The sequence below is a fragment of the Paramisgurnus dabryanus genome, chromosome 5 (assembly GCF_030506205.2).
Source record: "Paramisgurnus dabryanus chromosome 5, PD_genome_1.1, whole genome shotgun sequence".
In the NCBI taxonomy this organism is placed as follows: domain Eukaryota; kingdom Metazoa; phylum Chordata; class Actinopteri; order Cypriniformes; family Cobitidae; genus Paramisgurnus; species Paramisgurnus dabryanus.
Window position 1 is genome coordinate 22,670,569 of NC_133341.1, and position 16,005 is coordinate 22,686,573.

The 16,005-nt window shown below is 36.1% G+C and overlaps 1 protein-coding gene across 14 annotated transcripts in view; it reads right to left on the reverse strand.

Moving 5' to 3' along the window:
* trpm3 (transient receptor potential cation channel, subfamily M, member 3) overlaps window positions 1–16,005 on the reverse strand; it is a 175,704-nt gene that overhangs the window by 30,539 nt on the left and 129,160 nt on the right. For all 14 annotated transcript variants that reach the window (XM_065250378.1, XM_065250370.1, XM_065250376.1 and 11 more), the window contains exon 9: window positions 3,487–3,559. In XM_065250378.1, the coding sequence (XP_065106450.1) occupies window positions 3,487–3,559 (73 nt within the window). The remainder of the gene's footprint in view (window positions 1–3,486; window positions 3,560–16,005) is intronic.

Genomic DNA, 16,005 nt, shown 5'->3' on the forward strand with positions numbered 1-16,005 from the left:
TAAAACATCTTGTGATCTATTACAATAAGTACTAAATTATTAAAATTATTTAAAATATAACCATAATTAAAAACATAGTAACCACATGAAGAAACCTTGACAAAATGACGGTGCGCCAAATGTACCTGCAATTACATAATCACCCATAGACTTTAATAATATTATATTTAATATACATTCTAGTGTGTTTTTTTATTATTTGTTAAATTAAATTAATTGTGATGGCATGCCAGACATTCAGCAGATCTACAGCAGTTTACTCTAGCTTAAAAAAAGTCTTCTTGCATAGCTAATACTAAGTGAAAGTGGGACACATTACACATAATTTTTCCATGGAAAGTCAGTAACTAGCATGCTATATATTCCTGAGTTAGCAGTGAACCATCACTTACTGTAGCATGCTAAAAAAGAACATTCAACTTAAAAGCATGCATTTTAAATATATTTTCTCAATATACTGTATATACATATTTATAAGGGCTGTCATATATTTAGAATCGAATCAACCTACATGATATACGAAAAAAATCTAAATAATCATAATAAAAATCACATGTCAATGTTTGCTAAGAAAAGCCCCTCAATGAAGATATTTTAAGCATGACAAATGTAGACGTACATGCATTTAATAGACATTTCAAAACATGCACTGTAAAAAAATCTTTGCTGCCTTAAGATGAGTTATATAATAATATATCTTAGTTATAACAACTCATCTTTAGTCAAGATAAAAAAAATGTAAATTGAAATGACTTGTACAAGAAAATGAAGGCAGCAAAAAAATTTACAGTGTGGTGATCAAAACACTACATAGAAATATTATGTAACATTTAACCACATTATCATTATGTGACTTCATCGTTAAATCCAGTGTTCGAATTGAAGGGGGTCTGGGGGGGTCCCGGACCTCCTATAAGCCTTAAGGGACCCCCCATAAAGCACAAAAATATAAATTAGGGGGGTCCCCTGGTTTTTATTAAAATTAAAATACTACATAAATTTTTTTCCATTATTTGTCCCAATTTCGCAATAAAATAATTCAAATGACTTCTGTCTGAAATAAAGAAACTCGCAAGTGCGCCTCATGCTGTTTTCTGGAGGAATTGACAGACGAGTTAATGTCTATCTGCGTGTGGAGTATTTTTTACCTCAGTTGCGGTAAGAATCTTAAGTAATCTTTAGGTTTAAGGGTTTTTAAAAAAATCTTCTCAAACAATTATTTCATAACAGTGACAAAGCTATCCACTCAGACTGACGGCTGGTCAACCCAGTCACACAAAATATTTTATTGGGAAAGCAGAAGAAATCAAGCTTAAATGATAATAAATGATAGTCTCTTTAATACTTAGCCTATCGCTCAACTACACATCTTTCAGAAATAAATAATTATTTGTAGAAAGTTTTTTTTGCATGTGTTTTTTTAAACCTTGGAAAAATGTAACATGCAGGGACGAAGTGGGACTCATTTTCAGCCCTGGAGTTTCATGTCTTAGACCGGCCCACTTTAGTTCACCACTGACTATATTAAAATAATATAATTAAATCCTCAGTGCACTATTCTTTGCAGCCTTGCAATTAATATATTTTCCAAAAATATCATTTCCAATTCAATGCAAATAGTCTAAAACAGTTATGATTTTGCCATAATCGTGCAGCCCTACCATAAGGTATTTTAATATTATTCAATTAAACTTATTCAAAAACTGCTGAAAAGGAACAAATGTTTTCCCCTAGAGTTTTGCATGAAATAGATGAAGAATAACTATTTATAGATAAATCATTGTTACATATATATCTTACCGGTAGATATAAAAAATACGACATTTAGGCTACCTTTTAGTATCGTTCGTATCAAGTTGCGCTCAAGTTTATTTTAAATCTAAACGTGCGGCAAGTGCACTCAAATATAGACGCGTCTAAAACAAAACTCGTGTTCACAGGCGACCGCTTTGAAAAGCAGAAGGCAGCGCGTCATGCGTTGTCCATGCGTTTTAAATGAATATGGACCATAATTATGATTATGAACGCAAGAATTACTTCGTGGTCGGAGGTTGAGGTCATAAAGCGGTGGGGACGTATACCACCCGCAAATTACGCGAATGGGGCTGCTGTGAGTGCTGGGGACAGCAACCTTCAACCTGGTGGCATGATAACTATCTTTAAAATTATGTATCTTTAAAAAGATTAATTATATGTAATTTATACAGTGAAGAAGACAGTGTTATTATTCATTTGATTCTATTTATGTACCTAAATACTACTGTTAGATCTTGCTTTATTTGTAACTTTGTTCTTTTCTATTTTTATATGCAGTTTTGCTGATCCGAAAATTATTCGATCTATGACTCAAAAAACGCAATGTGATCATCCATTTAACCACTACTATATAGTAAAATTATATATTTTAAGAATGAGTCCACCCTATTTCACCCCTATTTTTTGTTTAAAAATTTCTGCCCTTGCCAGTGTTTCACACTAATTTGAGGGGTAAACATTTTTTTTAGAGTTTGAGTTAAGGGTAATTTGGGGTTTCTTTGATTAAAACCAGGATCAGATGATTGTTGATCAAGGACGATCACATCTTACGTTGTGAAATCACAGCAACCCTATAATGAGGGGGGTGGAGCTTGGCCGGGGGGTGGGGCTTAGCTAGGGGACCCCCCATAAGCTTTGACATAATTCGAACACTGGTTAAATCCCTTTCTAAAGTCTCTTTCCAAAACCTCACTTTATAATAATTTTACAACGTCTATGAAAATAACTGCCTAGGAACTCAAATACCAAATATTCACTGCTCGTTGACTATATATAACTGATATATTTCTTACACAATCATTAAAGGAATAGGAGCTGGGGACTGGATGAGTAAAGCATTCTTTAGATGTACTCCACAGCACTATGAATTATGTACAAGTCATGCTGCTGGGTCTGTAAACACATGGAGCTACTGGAGGACAGGCCTGACTGAAACACAGATATGTGAAGTGGATTTAAAGCCGGTGTTAAGAAGCATAAACAGTAGATCTTATACTTTACTCCCTTATCTAAGTCTAAAATTCAACTAAATCCTGTAGGCCTTTTGATGGCACTGAGAAACTAAAATAATTATGTGGCAGGTGGATAAGTGTTTGACCCGTAAATTCAGATCTGTTCTGGCAAGAAATTAGAAACTCTTAGAAATAAAGTTGCTATAAAGGGTTATCACAGTGATGTCACAGAAGCACTATTTTATTCCCCAAAGAACCATTCAATCAAAGGATATTAGAAGAACCATTTATTTCCCTTTTAAAGTCTAAAAAATATTTTTTCCACAACAAAGAACCCTTTGTAAAACAGAAATTGTGTGCATGTGATATAAAAAAACACTAATTTTTACAGTATTAAAGGAGCTAATATACAGATACCACAGTGAACGTTGTAGTGGATGCCTAAAAAGTCATATTAAGAACCTTAGACATTTAATTTTTCCCAACAATTTATTATTACCCTTTAGGAGAGCTGTAAGAATGGCCAGGTCAATGTCCTGGTGTCCCTCTGATCCCATCCGGAACACTGTTATCTGTGAGAAATGATATCACATTATTATAAACAAAAGATAAACGATCATAATAACTTCTTAAAGAAACAGTTCACAAAAAAAATTTTTTTCCATTACCCACCCTCAAGCTGTTCCAAACGTTTTTTTGTTCTGCTGAATACAAAGGAAGATATTTCTAATCTTTGTAACCAAGCAGATCTGGGGCACCATTGACTTTCATAGTAGAAAAGAATAATATTAGGAAGTAAATGGTGCCCCACATCTGTTTGGTAATTAACATATATATATATTCAGCAAAACAAAGAAATTTATACAGGTTTGAAACAACTTGAGGGTAGTAAATGATGAGAGAATTGTATTTTTTTCAGGGAACTATCCCTTTAAGAGCTGACTGGAACATTTAATACAATGTAGGCATTGTGGCAGTTCTGTAATAACTGCATCCACGCATATATGAAGGGCACCTTGCAGCTCCATATGCGATGTCTGACAGGGATAAATAAATACAGTGTGGTAAACTCTACACCTGCCACTTTAAAAAATATTGGGTTGCTTTTAACCCAGGGCTGCGTAACTATAGGACAGAACACATTTCTGGGTTAAAATGACCCCAAATAATGGGTTGTTTTAACCCAACGGCTGGGTTGTTTTAACATGGTTGATTAACAATAACCCAGAAGTTGGGTTAAACAACCCATTATTTGGGGTCATTTTAACCCATAAATGTGTTCTGTTCTATAGGTACCCAGCCCTGGGTGAAAAACAACCCAATATTTTTTAGAGTGAGAGTTAGTAAAAAAGAAAGCAATGAGATTTAAAGGCATAGCTCACACACAATGAAATGATGTAAATATCTAATGAAACTAAAAAAGGTACAGGGTCTTTTACTATTATTATCAAAAAACAAACAGAATATTTTTTTTTGTGAGGTATCCCTTTAAGAGCAAACTGAAATATCTATAGTAATACAATGTAGGCATTATGGCAGTTCTGTAATAACTGCATCCACACATATGAAGGGCACCTTGCAGCTCCATATGCGACGCGTGTGGTTCTGAATTCTGAACACCTATAATACTGTGGACAGGCCATTAATCTAAAGCCTGTCATTTGAACAATCCACCTTTCATTCAATATTCTATCTGAGCCTGGTGTGGACTAATGAACTAATCTGTGGAAGTAGGAGGAGATGGTGTTTTCATTTTCATCCTCCAAAGGAACCATGAAATTATGGCACATCCAGGGTAGGAGTGAGCTTTAAAGGAGGTGGTGACAGAAAATGTATTGGAGCAGTTTAGTGTGCTTAAATGACTAAACACATAATCCTTCAATCTGCCACCAATCCGCTACCAAGATGTAGACTAATAGGTGATTTATCTATGCTTATGTCTTTGGGTTCTGTGAAACGTTTTTGCTGTTGATATTGGAGAGGAAATGAAATGTGATCATATCAAACAAGCACTTCATCTCCTCTACAAAGAGTTTGGTACCAGGCAATTACTGAAGTGACTGTTATTGATGATGTGACTATGGAGGTCATCCAACCGCCACTGAGTGTATATGTGTGTCAAATAAGCATAATGGTAATGACCTTTAAAATATGTATTCCTATATAGTATGTCAATTTTACCCCTTATCTTTCTGTTTGGGTTAGAAACAATATTGTGATATTATAGAAATGATCATTTTTAAAGGAATAGTCCATCCTAAATGAAAAATTGCCCATATTTTACTCCCTCAGGTCATCCGTATATGACTTCCTTTCTTCAGCCATATTCAGTAATATTAAACAATATCCGGATTCTTTTCAGCTTTATAATGGCATTGAATAGTATCACATTTCATAAAGCACATTCATCCATCAAAAACTAACACAAGCAGTTATTAAAGGCAAACTCTTCTAAGCAGAAGGCGAAGCGATAGGTTTTTGTAAGGAAAGATATTTAAACTTTACAAACGTACGCATATTTACGATAGAGTTGAGGCCAGGTGGAAGGCTGACCTCTGACTCAACATTACAAAAACCTATTGCTTCCCTATAAGACGACATTTTTTTTAACATAAAACACACTTTATTAAATAGATTTAATATACTTTAAATGATTTAAATAAACTCTATCGACAGTTAATAAACTATATAATGTACTTAACTTGGTCTATATGTCACTTTGACACTTTCAGTACTACTACCCAGTAACAACATGTTCTGGGCCAAATTTGGTTTACATTGGGCATTTCTGGCTTAATTCTGGCTCTCTTTTGTTCAACAGCCAGCTTTAGTCCAGCCAGCCAAACACAAAAGGTACTATTTTGACAAACCCTTTAAAATATTTATTCGAGACACTATTTAAACCTCAATTAATAGTAAAGTTGGATATAGTAAATAGTAAAGACGTCAAAACCCAACATTGGACTTATGTCAAAACCCGATGTTTGATTTACGTTGTATTTACATGTAAACCCGACGTTGGATTTAGGTCGGATTCACTTTAAAACCCGACATTGGATTGATGTTGGATTCACGTCAAAACCTGACGTTGGATTTAGGTTGGATCTGACGTTGGATTTAGGTTGGATTTACGTCTAAACCCGATGTTGGATTTAGGTCGGATTTACGTCAAAACCCGACATTGGATCGACGTTGGATTTACGTCAAAACCTGACGTTGGATATAGGTTGGATCTGACGTTGGATTTAGGTTGGATTTACGTCTAAACCCGATGTTGGATTTAGGTTGGATTTACGTCTAAACCCGACGTTGGATTTACGTTGGATTTACGTTTAAACCCGACGTTGGATTTATGTTGGATTTATGTTGGATTTACGTCTAAACCCCAAGTTGGATTTACGTCTAAACCAGACGTTGGATTTACGTCAAAACCTGATGTTGGATTTAGGTCAGATTTACATCTAAACCCGACGTCGGATTTACGTCTAAATACGACGTTGGATTTACGTTGGATTTAAGTCAAAACCCGATGTTGGATTTAGGTTGGATTTACGTCAAAACCCGATATTGGATTTTTATTGGATTTTCATCAAAAACCCGACGTTGGATTTAGGTCGGATTTACGTCTAAACCCGACGTTGGATTTACGTCTAAACCCGATGTTGGATTTAGGTTGGATTTACGTCAGACCCCGATGTTGGATTTAGGTTGGATTTACGTCAAAACCCGATATTGGATTTTCATTGGATTTGCATCAAAACCCAAAAGTTGGATTTACGTTGGATTTACATCAAAACCCGATGTTGGATTTACGTTGGATTTACGTCAAAACCCGATGTTGGATTTAGGTTGGATTTACGTCAAAACCCGATATTGGATTTTCATTGGATTTGCATCAAAAACCCGACGTTTGATTTAGGTTGGATTTACGTCTAAACCCGACGTTGGATTTACGTCTAAACCGATGTTGGATTTAGGTTGGATTTACGTCAAACCCCGATGTTGGATTTAGGTTGGATTTGCGTCAAAACCCGATATTGGATTTTCATTGGATTTGCATCAAAACCCAATGTTGGATTTACGTTGGATTTACATCAAAACCCGATGTTGGATTTACGTTAGATTTGCATCAAAACCCGACGTGGATTATGTTGGATTTACGTCTAAACCCGACGTTGGATTTACGTCAAAACCCGACGTTGGATTTACGTCAAAACACGATGTTGGATTTACGATAAAATATGCATTTGACATCAATCCAACGTCGAGTTGTGAAGTCAATCCCATCTAATGGCTTAAGCCCATCTAATACTGAATCTGAGCACATGTTTAACCTCCGCAGTGGAGTTATATTGGCAGATGTCTTTGGCAAGACTGTGTCCCTATATGCCTTAAATATACCTTCATATGCCAGGCAAGTCCTAGATATAATTATTTTACAACCCCCTGAAGTTTATTATTCAGGTCTTATTATTAAGCTGGTCAAACATTAAGGCAAAGTCACATGGCTTCCGGCACAACTGCTCCATTGCATTTGCTATCCACGTTGCGTTTTGTCACCTTGACAACAAAAGCTTCTATGTCAAAACGCTGCTCAGCATTCATCTCAATCATTCCCCAGACTCTAGTTAAGAAGTCTTAGCTTACACCACGCACCTTACTATACATCTGGGTCCCATATTTGCTGAACAACAAAACTGAGACAGCCAGGATTAATAGCTGCCCTGCCCCCTTGTTTGTAACACTAATGCACTCAATTGCATTGCGTGCCAAACACTAGAGCAATAAAGTACAATACAATACCTGTGGTGCTCTTAAACATGAACCACCAGAATAGAGAAAAAGTAAAAATATTGAAGTTAGTATACATAAAACATGATTGTTTATGGACTTGGACACATCAGTGGAGGTACAACAACGCTATCTCATGGCAATTCATAAGTATTTTATAAGGTGGCTAATTTGTATTAATTAGTATGACCACATTTGTTTTTTTTGCGATTTGCTTTTGCCCCTGTGGGGTTAGGGGCAGGGTTATACTGTAGGTATAGTTTTGTTTATGATAATCCTATGTTTTTGTATGATTCACTTCGTACGAATTTATACAAATTAGCCGTGTCTTTCCTTTACTAAAGACGACACGAAAGTACCTTAGCATTTTACAGGTGCATTCACCGGATGTCATCAAATCTTGGTTCTTACTTTATTTTCATTTACAACTGTATTTTGTGGCAGACCACTGTTGGTTGTATAGCCTAGTGTCAAAGCCTAGTGAGGGCAGTCGTAGCCTAATGCTTAGAGAGTCAGGCGTGTGTGTTCACTACTCATGGTTTAAAGGCAGAGGTCATGTCACTTTCACTTTACTGTCTATTTGCAGAAATTTTGAAACTTTATAAGCATGGCGGACGGGACGATATGCAGTAAGACATTTTAAGTGTTTGGAATGATTTTCACAGAAAATTCAAGTGAAAAAAAGAAAAGGGTTTGGGTGAAGTCATGGAGACAGCGGGAACATGGCTGTGCCATGACTGCTTCCATCTTCCATCATCTCGCTTTCTGATTGGATATGGTTTCGTTTCACTTGATAATTTAAAGAGTGTGCCACATTTGACCCAGGGGTTCCCCCCACCCATCAGGAATTCTGATCGTAAATATAAACATGCTTATTAATTACGATTTGCAATCGGGGCGGCTCCAATGGCTTTCGGGTTTGGACACCCTAACATACCCCACCAATGGAAAATCTGATAAGATAATCTGTAGAATAATCAAGATAATCGGGACACAGCTAGGATTGTTGTAAGGGGGGGGGGGGTTGAATGGAACCATATAGTCAAATTTTTTTATTCTATGGCATCGTGTAGCACCTTTATTTTTAAGAGTGTACAGCATGTCACATCACAGAAGATAATTCCTTGTCCCTCAGTTTGCAAACAATAAACTATGCAAAAGAAGAATCAAATATAACTAAAATCAGTAATGGGTGGCCAAGCACCAAATGTGCAGCCACAGCAATCTTGAACAGGAGCAACATTTCTACCATCTTCTTCAGCCACAGTACCTCTTGCGGTCTGGGCATGTGCCACACAAGATTCAAACACCCCTCCTGGTTCAAGGTTGAAGAGCATGCGGCTTAGCAAGCTGCACCACCGAGCTGACACACAGTCTTAACTCTGCCAAGAACAACTTTCAGAGCTGCAATAACGTCAATCACCAAAGGTGCAGAAATAGCAGCGCAGGGCAAAAATAACAAAATGTACATAAAAAAATAAATAGTATAAGCGAGAATAAACTCAAAATGAAGGTTTGGATATTGAAGCACCACACTTACTTTCAGATTAATGCGAGATGTCACAGCTAGGTCACAGTCAACTTTGGACAGGGAAAAGTAGCAAATATCAATAATCTGTTCAGTCATTTCTCTGCAGCTTGGTCCAAAAATTACTTGAGCCAAGTCTCAACTAAATTGGATCAAATTTGTAAAAGGAGTCGCGAAAAAGGGTTTTAAAATAAAAATAACTCATGAACAAAATGTTTAAAAATGGCAAAGAGACATCATTGGAATCGGCATAAACCAGGAAATACAATGAAACAAAAAGTTGCATTTGTTTTTCTACTCAACAAAGCTCCAGTCTGAGTGTCCTGTATCACTGCATCACTGATTGTTAAAAAAAATTGCATCAGTCAGAAAAAGCCTGCAGTGAATAGTGAAAATAGCTTAGTCTATCACAGGGAGCTTGCTTTGCTGTAAAGGTCATAACAGTGAGAAGTGTGAAATTATGGCCAGCAGCATTTGAAACAAAGCTAAGCTGTATCTACGTGCACACCATATTTTTATGGTTTTAACTCCATTCAATCAATTCAGAGATATGTTAGCTCTTTAAATTTGGTGAGCTGCTCAGTTGGCTACAGCATTCGAAATAAGTTAATTTATTGAAGTGCATTGTGTGATTGCCTTCTGCCAAAGAATACATAATACTTGCGATACTGCCTTAGAGTTTGGCTGAAACAGTGTGGCAGCAAAATTAAGATTTTGTTTTGGGAGTGCACCTGTGATGCCATAGGCAACCTACACTGTAAAACCTAAAAGTTAACTCAACTCAAACCATTTAAGGAAACCGGCTGCATTTGTTTTAAACAAATACATTTGAGTACTGTGAACTTAAACAAATTGAGTCATATGCAGTTATGCACTTAAGTCTTATATTTAAGTACACATTACTTAAATATAAGTGCATAATTGCACATGACTCAAGTTCACGATACTTACATTTATGTGTTTTAAAACTTAAATGGTCTAATGCAACCGGTTTACTTAAATGGTTTGAGTTAAGTTAACTGTTAGGTTTTACAGTGTACTAGAGTTTTAAAAAGTTTAACAGTGGTGTACAGGTGCTGTTTTAACAAGCATTAGTGAGCTGTTCATCGGTCACTGCTCACTCTCTTGTTTGTTTCTTTTTAGCAACTATTACATATTTGAAGTCAGATATTTAATTAATGCTGATGGTGATGGAAGTAAAAAAAGAGCACGTCTGCTTTGACATTTCCGCAACGGTAACGAAAATTGTTTTATCAATCAACTGTCAAAGCCTCTGCAAGGAACCTTTTTTAATTAAAATCAAATGGTCCATCATGAGAAAGAGGAAACAGAATGTATGTCTAAGGATAAGATGATATGTGTGTGGAGAGGTGATGTACATCAGTGTATTCAACACTTGCAGGAGATCTGTTTAATGCTGTTCCTGTTGTGCTGTATGGGGAATTGCTTTATGCTTCAATGACCCAGGCCTCCCGGCAAACATTCATCTTCATTTATCAGGGGTAAAATTCTCTTCCTCACCCCTCCCTCCATATTGTCAGCTTAGCTCTCTCTCACAGCATCTCAGATCTTAATATCTACAAGGGGTTTCAATGTTTAAAAAGTGCTACTGAGCCAAAGTGTTAACACTGTATAGGGAAAATCAAGCTATTATAGCTTTTTATAGTGACACACGTCTAAAAATAAAGGTGCTACAACAGGTTCTTCACGGCAATGAGATTTGTTTCCCAAAAAGGGTTTTAGTATGGGAAGAAGGATCTATAGAAAAAGTAAAAAAGAAATGATTCTTAGGGGAACCACAAATGGTTCTTCTATGGTATAACTATTTAAGCACACTTATTTTTTAAGAGCTAAGATCGATACCATATACAAAGCATTTTCTGGGATTAAATTGCTGTATAAAATATTTTTTGATAGACCAAAGTTGCAATACTGTAGCAGAAGTTAACTTTATGTTTGGGTCCACAAGAAGCATAATGTTTCCAGCAGAGATAAAAAAATTTTAAGTGAAGATAAACTATTGAATTCTTGAAAATAGTATGTGTGTCGAAAATAAGCTGCTTAGATTAAACAGAACAAGAGCAATACATAGACAGAGAGGCTGTCAGTCTGATTTATTTAACCATCTTTGCCTTGGTTGCAGAAACAAAGACCTGAAAAGAATTCAATCTGGAGTAAAAAAGGGAAAGCTTCCTGCAGAGAAGAGGAAACCCTGTGTCTTAAATTTGTCAAGTGCTAATTCAGAAATATTGACTCGCTTAAAACTATTTAATCGGATCTATTAAAACATTGATTAATTGTAGTTTACTGCCGCCCTTTTAAAAGTCTGGGGAGATGTAGTCGGGTCATGTTTGGAGAGGCAGAAGTCAGTCTTGTTGAGTTCAGGTTAAACATCTGCTTGGGTGCTTCAAAGGAACAGAGAATTAAGACATCTCCCTACAGATCTCATTATCTCACTTCTGATACACTGTACATCTCGCATTAAATCAGATATAAATACATGGGCACACACAGGGGCACTTGTTCACAACAGCGATGGTGATTTCATGTGCCTGCAGAAAAGATTCACATTTATAGGATTTAAACAGGTTCTGCCATGCACACAAACTAATGTGAGTTTGCTTTTCTAATCACATGCCACATGAAACTGCTTCTAATTTTTTAATGGGTAAAGAAAGAATAGACTTTTATTAATATACTTAATTATTTAAAATCTATGGCTAGGTTATTTTTGACCCATAATGGGTAAATATTGGACTGAAAATGTGCTGGGTTAAAAATGACCCAATGTTGTAATAACCCAGCATTGTGTCAAATTTACCCCAGCGGCGTGTTCTGTCCTACCCATTATGGGTCAAAATAACCCAGCCATTTTTAGAATGTACATTAATTTGTTGTTTTACATATGTGTGCACAGTAAAAAATTCAATATTTTTGTAAAATCAACATATATTTTTATGTTACTTTACCTTAACAAATTACATGTAAGTTAAACAATTTCAGCTTGTTTTTATGAGTTATATCAACTTAAAAAAAACAACAGGTCAACACTTAAAATATTAGGTTGAACGGACTAGCAAAACCAAGTTGTTTTAACTTTATGCTGTATTTTTTTACAGTGTGTGTTGACATCATGTCTGTTATTGTGTTTATACTTTATGGTAAAAAACATGATTTCAAGTGAAAGAGCTAAACTCTGTCCAACTTAAAAAATTAATTTTGACTTGATTAAATTTTTAAGTTGAAATAAGCAGCACGAACACTTACTTTATTTAAGTTGAACCAACACATTTTTTTATAGTGCAGTAAGATCGCATTATTTCACCAAAAAGTGCTTCAAAGACACAGGGGCAGTTTACCAGATAGGGCAGACTAAAATGCATGTTTGAGCTGTCTTAATTTAAAGAGCACCAATTTCATTGCTAAAAACAATGTTATTTTGTGTATTTGGTATAATACAATGTGTTTGCATGGTTTATGGTTAAAAACGCATTATTTTCCACATACCGTGCATTTTTGTAGCTCCACATTTCACTTTCTTCCTGAAATGCACGGATTTAAATAGCTCTGTGTCCATGATTGGCCAGCTAATCTGTCATTGTGATTAGCCTGAATACCTCAGACGTCAGCCGGAAATGTGACGCTCTTTGCCATGTTTGAAAAATTTGGTCACATTGCAATGCTAACAGGAGTTAACTTAAAGGCGGGAGGAATAATAATAATGTCGGTCTTGTCTACATCACCAATCCCAGGAAGTAAACTGTTGCCTAATCCGTGTGTTCGTTGTAGTCCAAGAAAAGAAGTTTACGTTGGAGACGATAACTTGCGTCATCATTTACTTTGGGATTTGTACTTTTTGCATATCATTTACATGTACTAATACACATTTACACACCAAAGGAGATGTAAAATAATGAATCGGACCATTGGTGCTCTTGTACTGACATATCTGAACATATATCAGGGTCATTGTTTTGCACACCTGTATTCTTTTTTAAGCCATGTTTGTAAAAACTGTTTAAATGTCCTAATAATTAAGGGCTAGGCCTGGATTAATCTAAACCCTTTTTGGGAAATTGCCCCATAGAGTAACAAAAGCATGTATAATAGATTGCACTACAAATACAGCCAACACTTGTTTCACTAAAACTGTCTGATCCCACATGAAAATCGCAAGCATTTGTTCATCAGTTCAATCATTAGTCATGGCAATTCTCCCATTTGCTTGCTCTCAGTGGGATGTACATCAACGAGAGGACAGAAGATGTGATCCAGTAAACTGAACTGTGTGTGAATGATAACCACAGTGGTCTAAAGATCTCTGACTCACACTAGGCCCTATACACACATGCTGATCTCACATCTGCCAAAACATCAGTCACACTGCAGAAGCCCCACTGAGAATAAGCATCAATTACACACTGTGTGTGTGTGTGTGTGTGTGTGTGTGTGTGTGTGTGTGTGTGTGTGTGCGTGCGTGCGTGTGTGCGTGCGTGCGTGCGTGCGTATATAAAGTTTGATATTTGAGTTATCTTTACTATAAGGATTAAAACATTCACAGCTTTCGCAGTGGAAATGCATGCACAAACAACATTCAAAAACACTAAAGTTACACAATGAATTTATTAAATCAAAACGTATGATATGCAAATACATATACAAAACCACAAGCACACACACACACACACATGCATGAACAATGAGTGAACCGACTACAATGAATAAATGATGGAAGAAAATATTCACAAAACACAAAAATCACTTTTGATGATGCATGATTTAATGACAGAAAACAACGATTGTAATTAGATTATACAACACAACATTGAGAATGAGGCCAGACAGCAAATTTATTTCATGAAACAAAGACAACAAGACAAATTTTGCAAGCAAATCACAGGGAATATTTTAATAATCTGATCAATCTAAAACATGAAGGCATGTTAACATAAAAGTATGTTTTTTCTGCAGAAAATAAAGTTAATTGTGTTTATTTGAGATATTGTTAGAACTAAACGGCTAACAGGAGAAGAATAACAAGTGATTAGAAGTGTCTGAGAGTTTTTAGATGAAAGTCATGGCCAAGAAACAAGACCCACGCACTTTTTAAAGGTCCCGTTCTTCCTGTGTTTTTGAAGGTTTGATTGTGTTTATAGTGCACAATACAACAAGTGTATGTTTCACATGTAAAAACACAGTATTTTTCACACAATTTACTTCGTATTAATATTACTCCAGTCTGTATACTGGTGTTTTCACTGTCCTAAAAATGGGCTGATGTCTTCCTTGTTCTATGAAGTCCCTCTTTCAGAAATACGTAACGAGTTCTGATTGTGTAGTTTGTTTAGTGTGTTGTGATTCGACAGCAGCTTAGTTTAGTTGAGCCGTTTGAGCTTAGCTGGCGGCTGACGTATTCCTGTGGGTGGAGCTTAGTCAAAAACTCTTATATTTTCGGCATTTAACCGGGAAGTAGAGCGCTGTAGTCCAAACCAGCCGTTCGCTGTAGGCTTTGAAAGGGGAATTCTGTTAAAGAAAATATATTGCCTGGCAGTGAACTTTGAGCTTTATCATTTTGCAGGTATTATTTTTGCTATTACAGCGACATTACACAGTAACTAAAGTTAAAAAATGGGATCAGGAAGAACGTGACCTTTAAGACCAATGATATTGGACCCAATCCATTCCACTAGAGAAGTGCCCTAATAAATTAAAGTCCATTCCAGACTTAAAGTGACTTCCATGCTGCTGCTTCATCAAATTCATTCCACTTGGCTCATTTAGAGTCCATATAAATTCAACTCCATTTTGTGTTTTCACTACTTTTGCCAACTGTACTCCCATGACACAACAAGGTAAGCAAAGCTTTTAGGCTGTAAAAGCAATTGTTTCATTAAAAGGCACCAGAATACAAGAAAATGGCATCTATTCCAGTAAATGTTTTGGACCCACCCACATTTTTCGGCAAAATTCAGATATAGCTATGCATATGTCATCTCCTTCATCGCTCTGATTGGTTTTAGGTCTATCCAATTGCGCCCAGAGGCATTTGAGCGACGTCCGTTGGTGACGCCCCCTTTGGAAATGATTTGTCTATGAAGCTTTGCCAGAACATTAACTTACTACTGAGAATGGTCTGGTTTTAACCAGGCTAGTTTAAAACATGTTTATGAGCTGTATGGTAAGTGCACTTGAAGATTAAAATGACTGGTGAATAATTTAGAGAAAGGGCAAATGCAAAAAGTATTTCCTTAAAGGTGGGGTGCATGATTTATGAAAAACACTTTGAAAAAGGGAGTCAGGCCGAGTACCAAAACACACTTGTAGCCAATCAGCAGTAAGGGGCGTGTCTACTAACCAACATCGTTGCCTGGGTTGTGTATGTGTGGGGCAGGTCTATCAAAAGAAGGTCCAGATACTATTGGGGTAGGGGCGTGTTTGTTTATGTGATTTCAAATATTAACATTGGCTTTCAGAGATCATGCCCCCCGCCTTTAATCTGATTTTTTTTCTTGTTTATGGTAAAATATCAAGTCATCCTTAAAAAGCAAAAGTGATTAAACGATGACCGAATTTTCATTTTTGGTTGAACTATCCCTTTAAAAACTAAAATGATATTTCTCCTGTTTTAAGAAAATGCTTCTTTTGCAGTTCAAATACCAAGACTTAAGGAATTAGTAAGTTTTACTTACTTGTAACCAG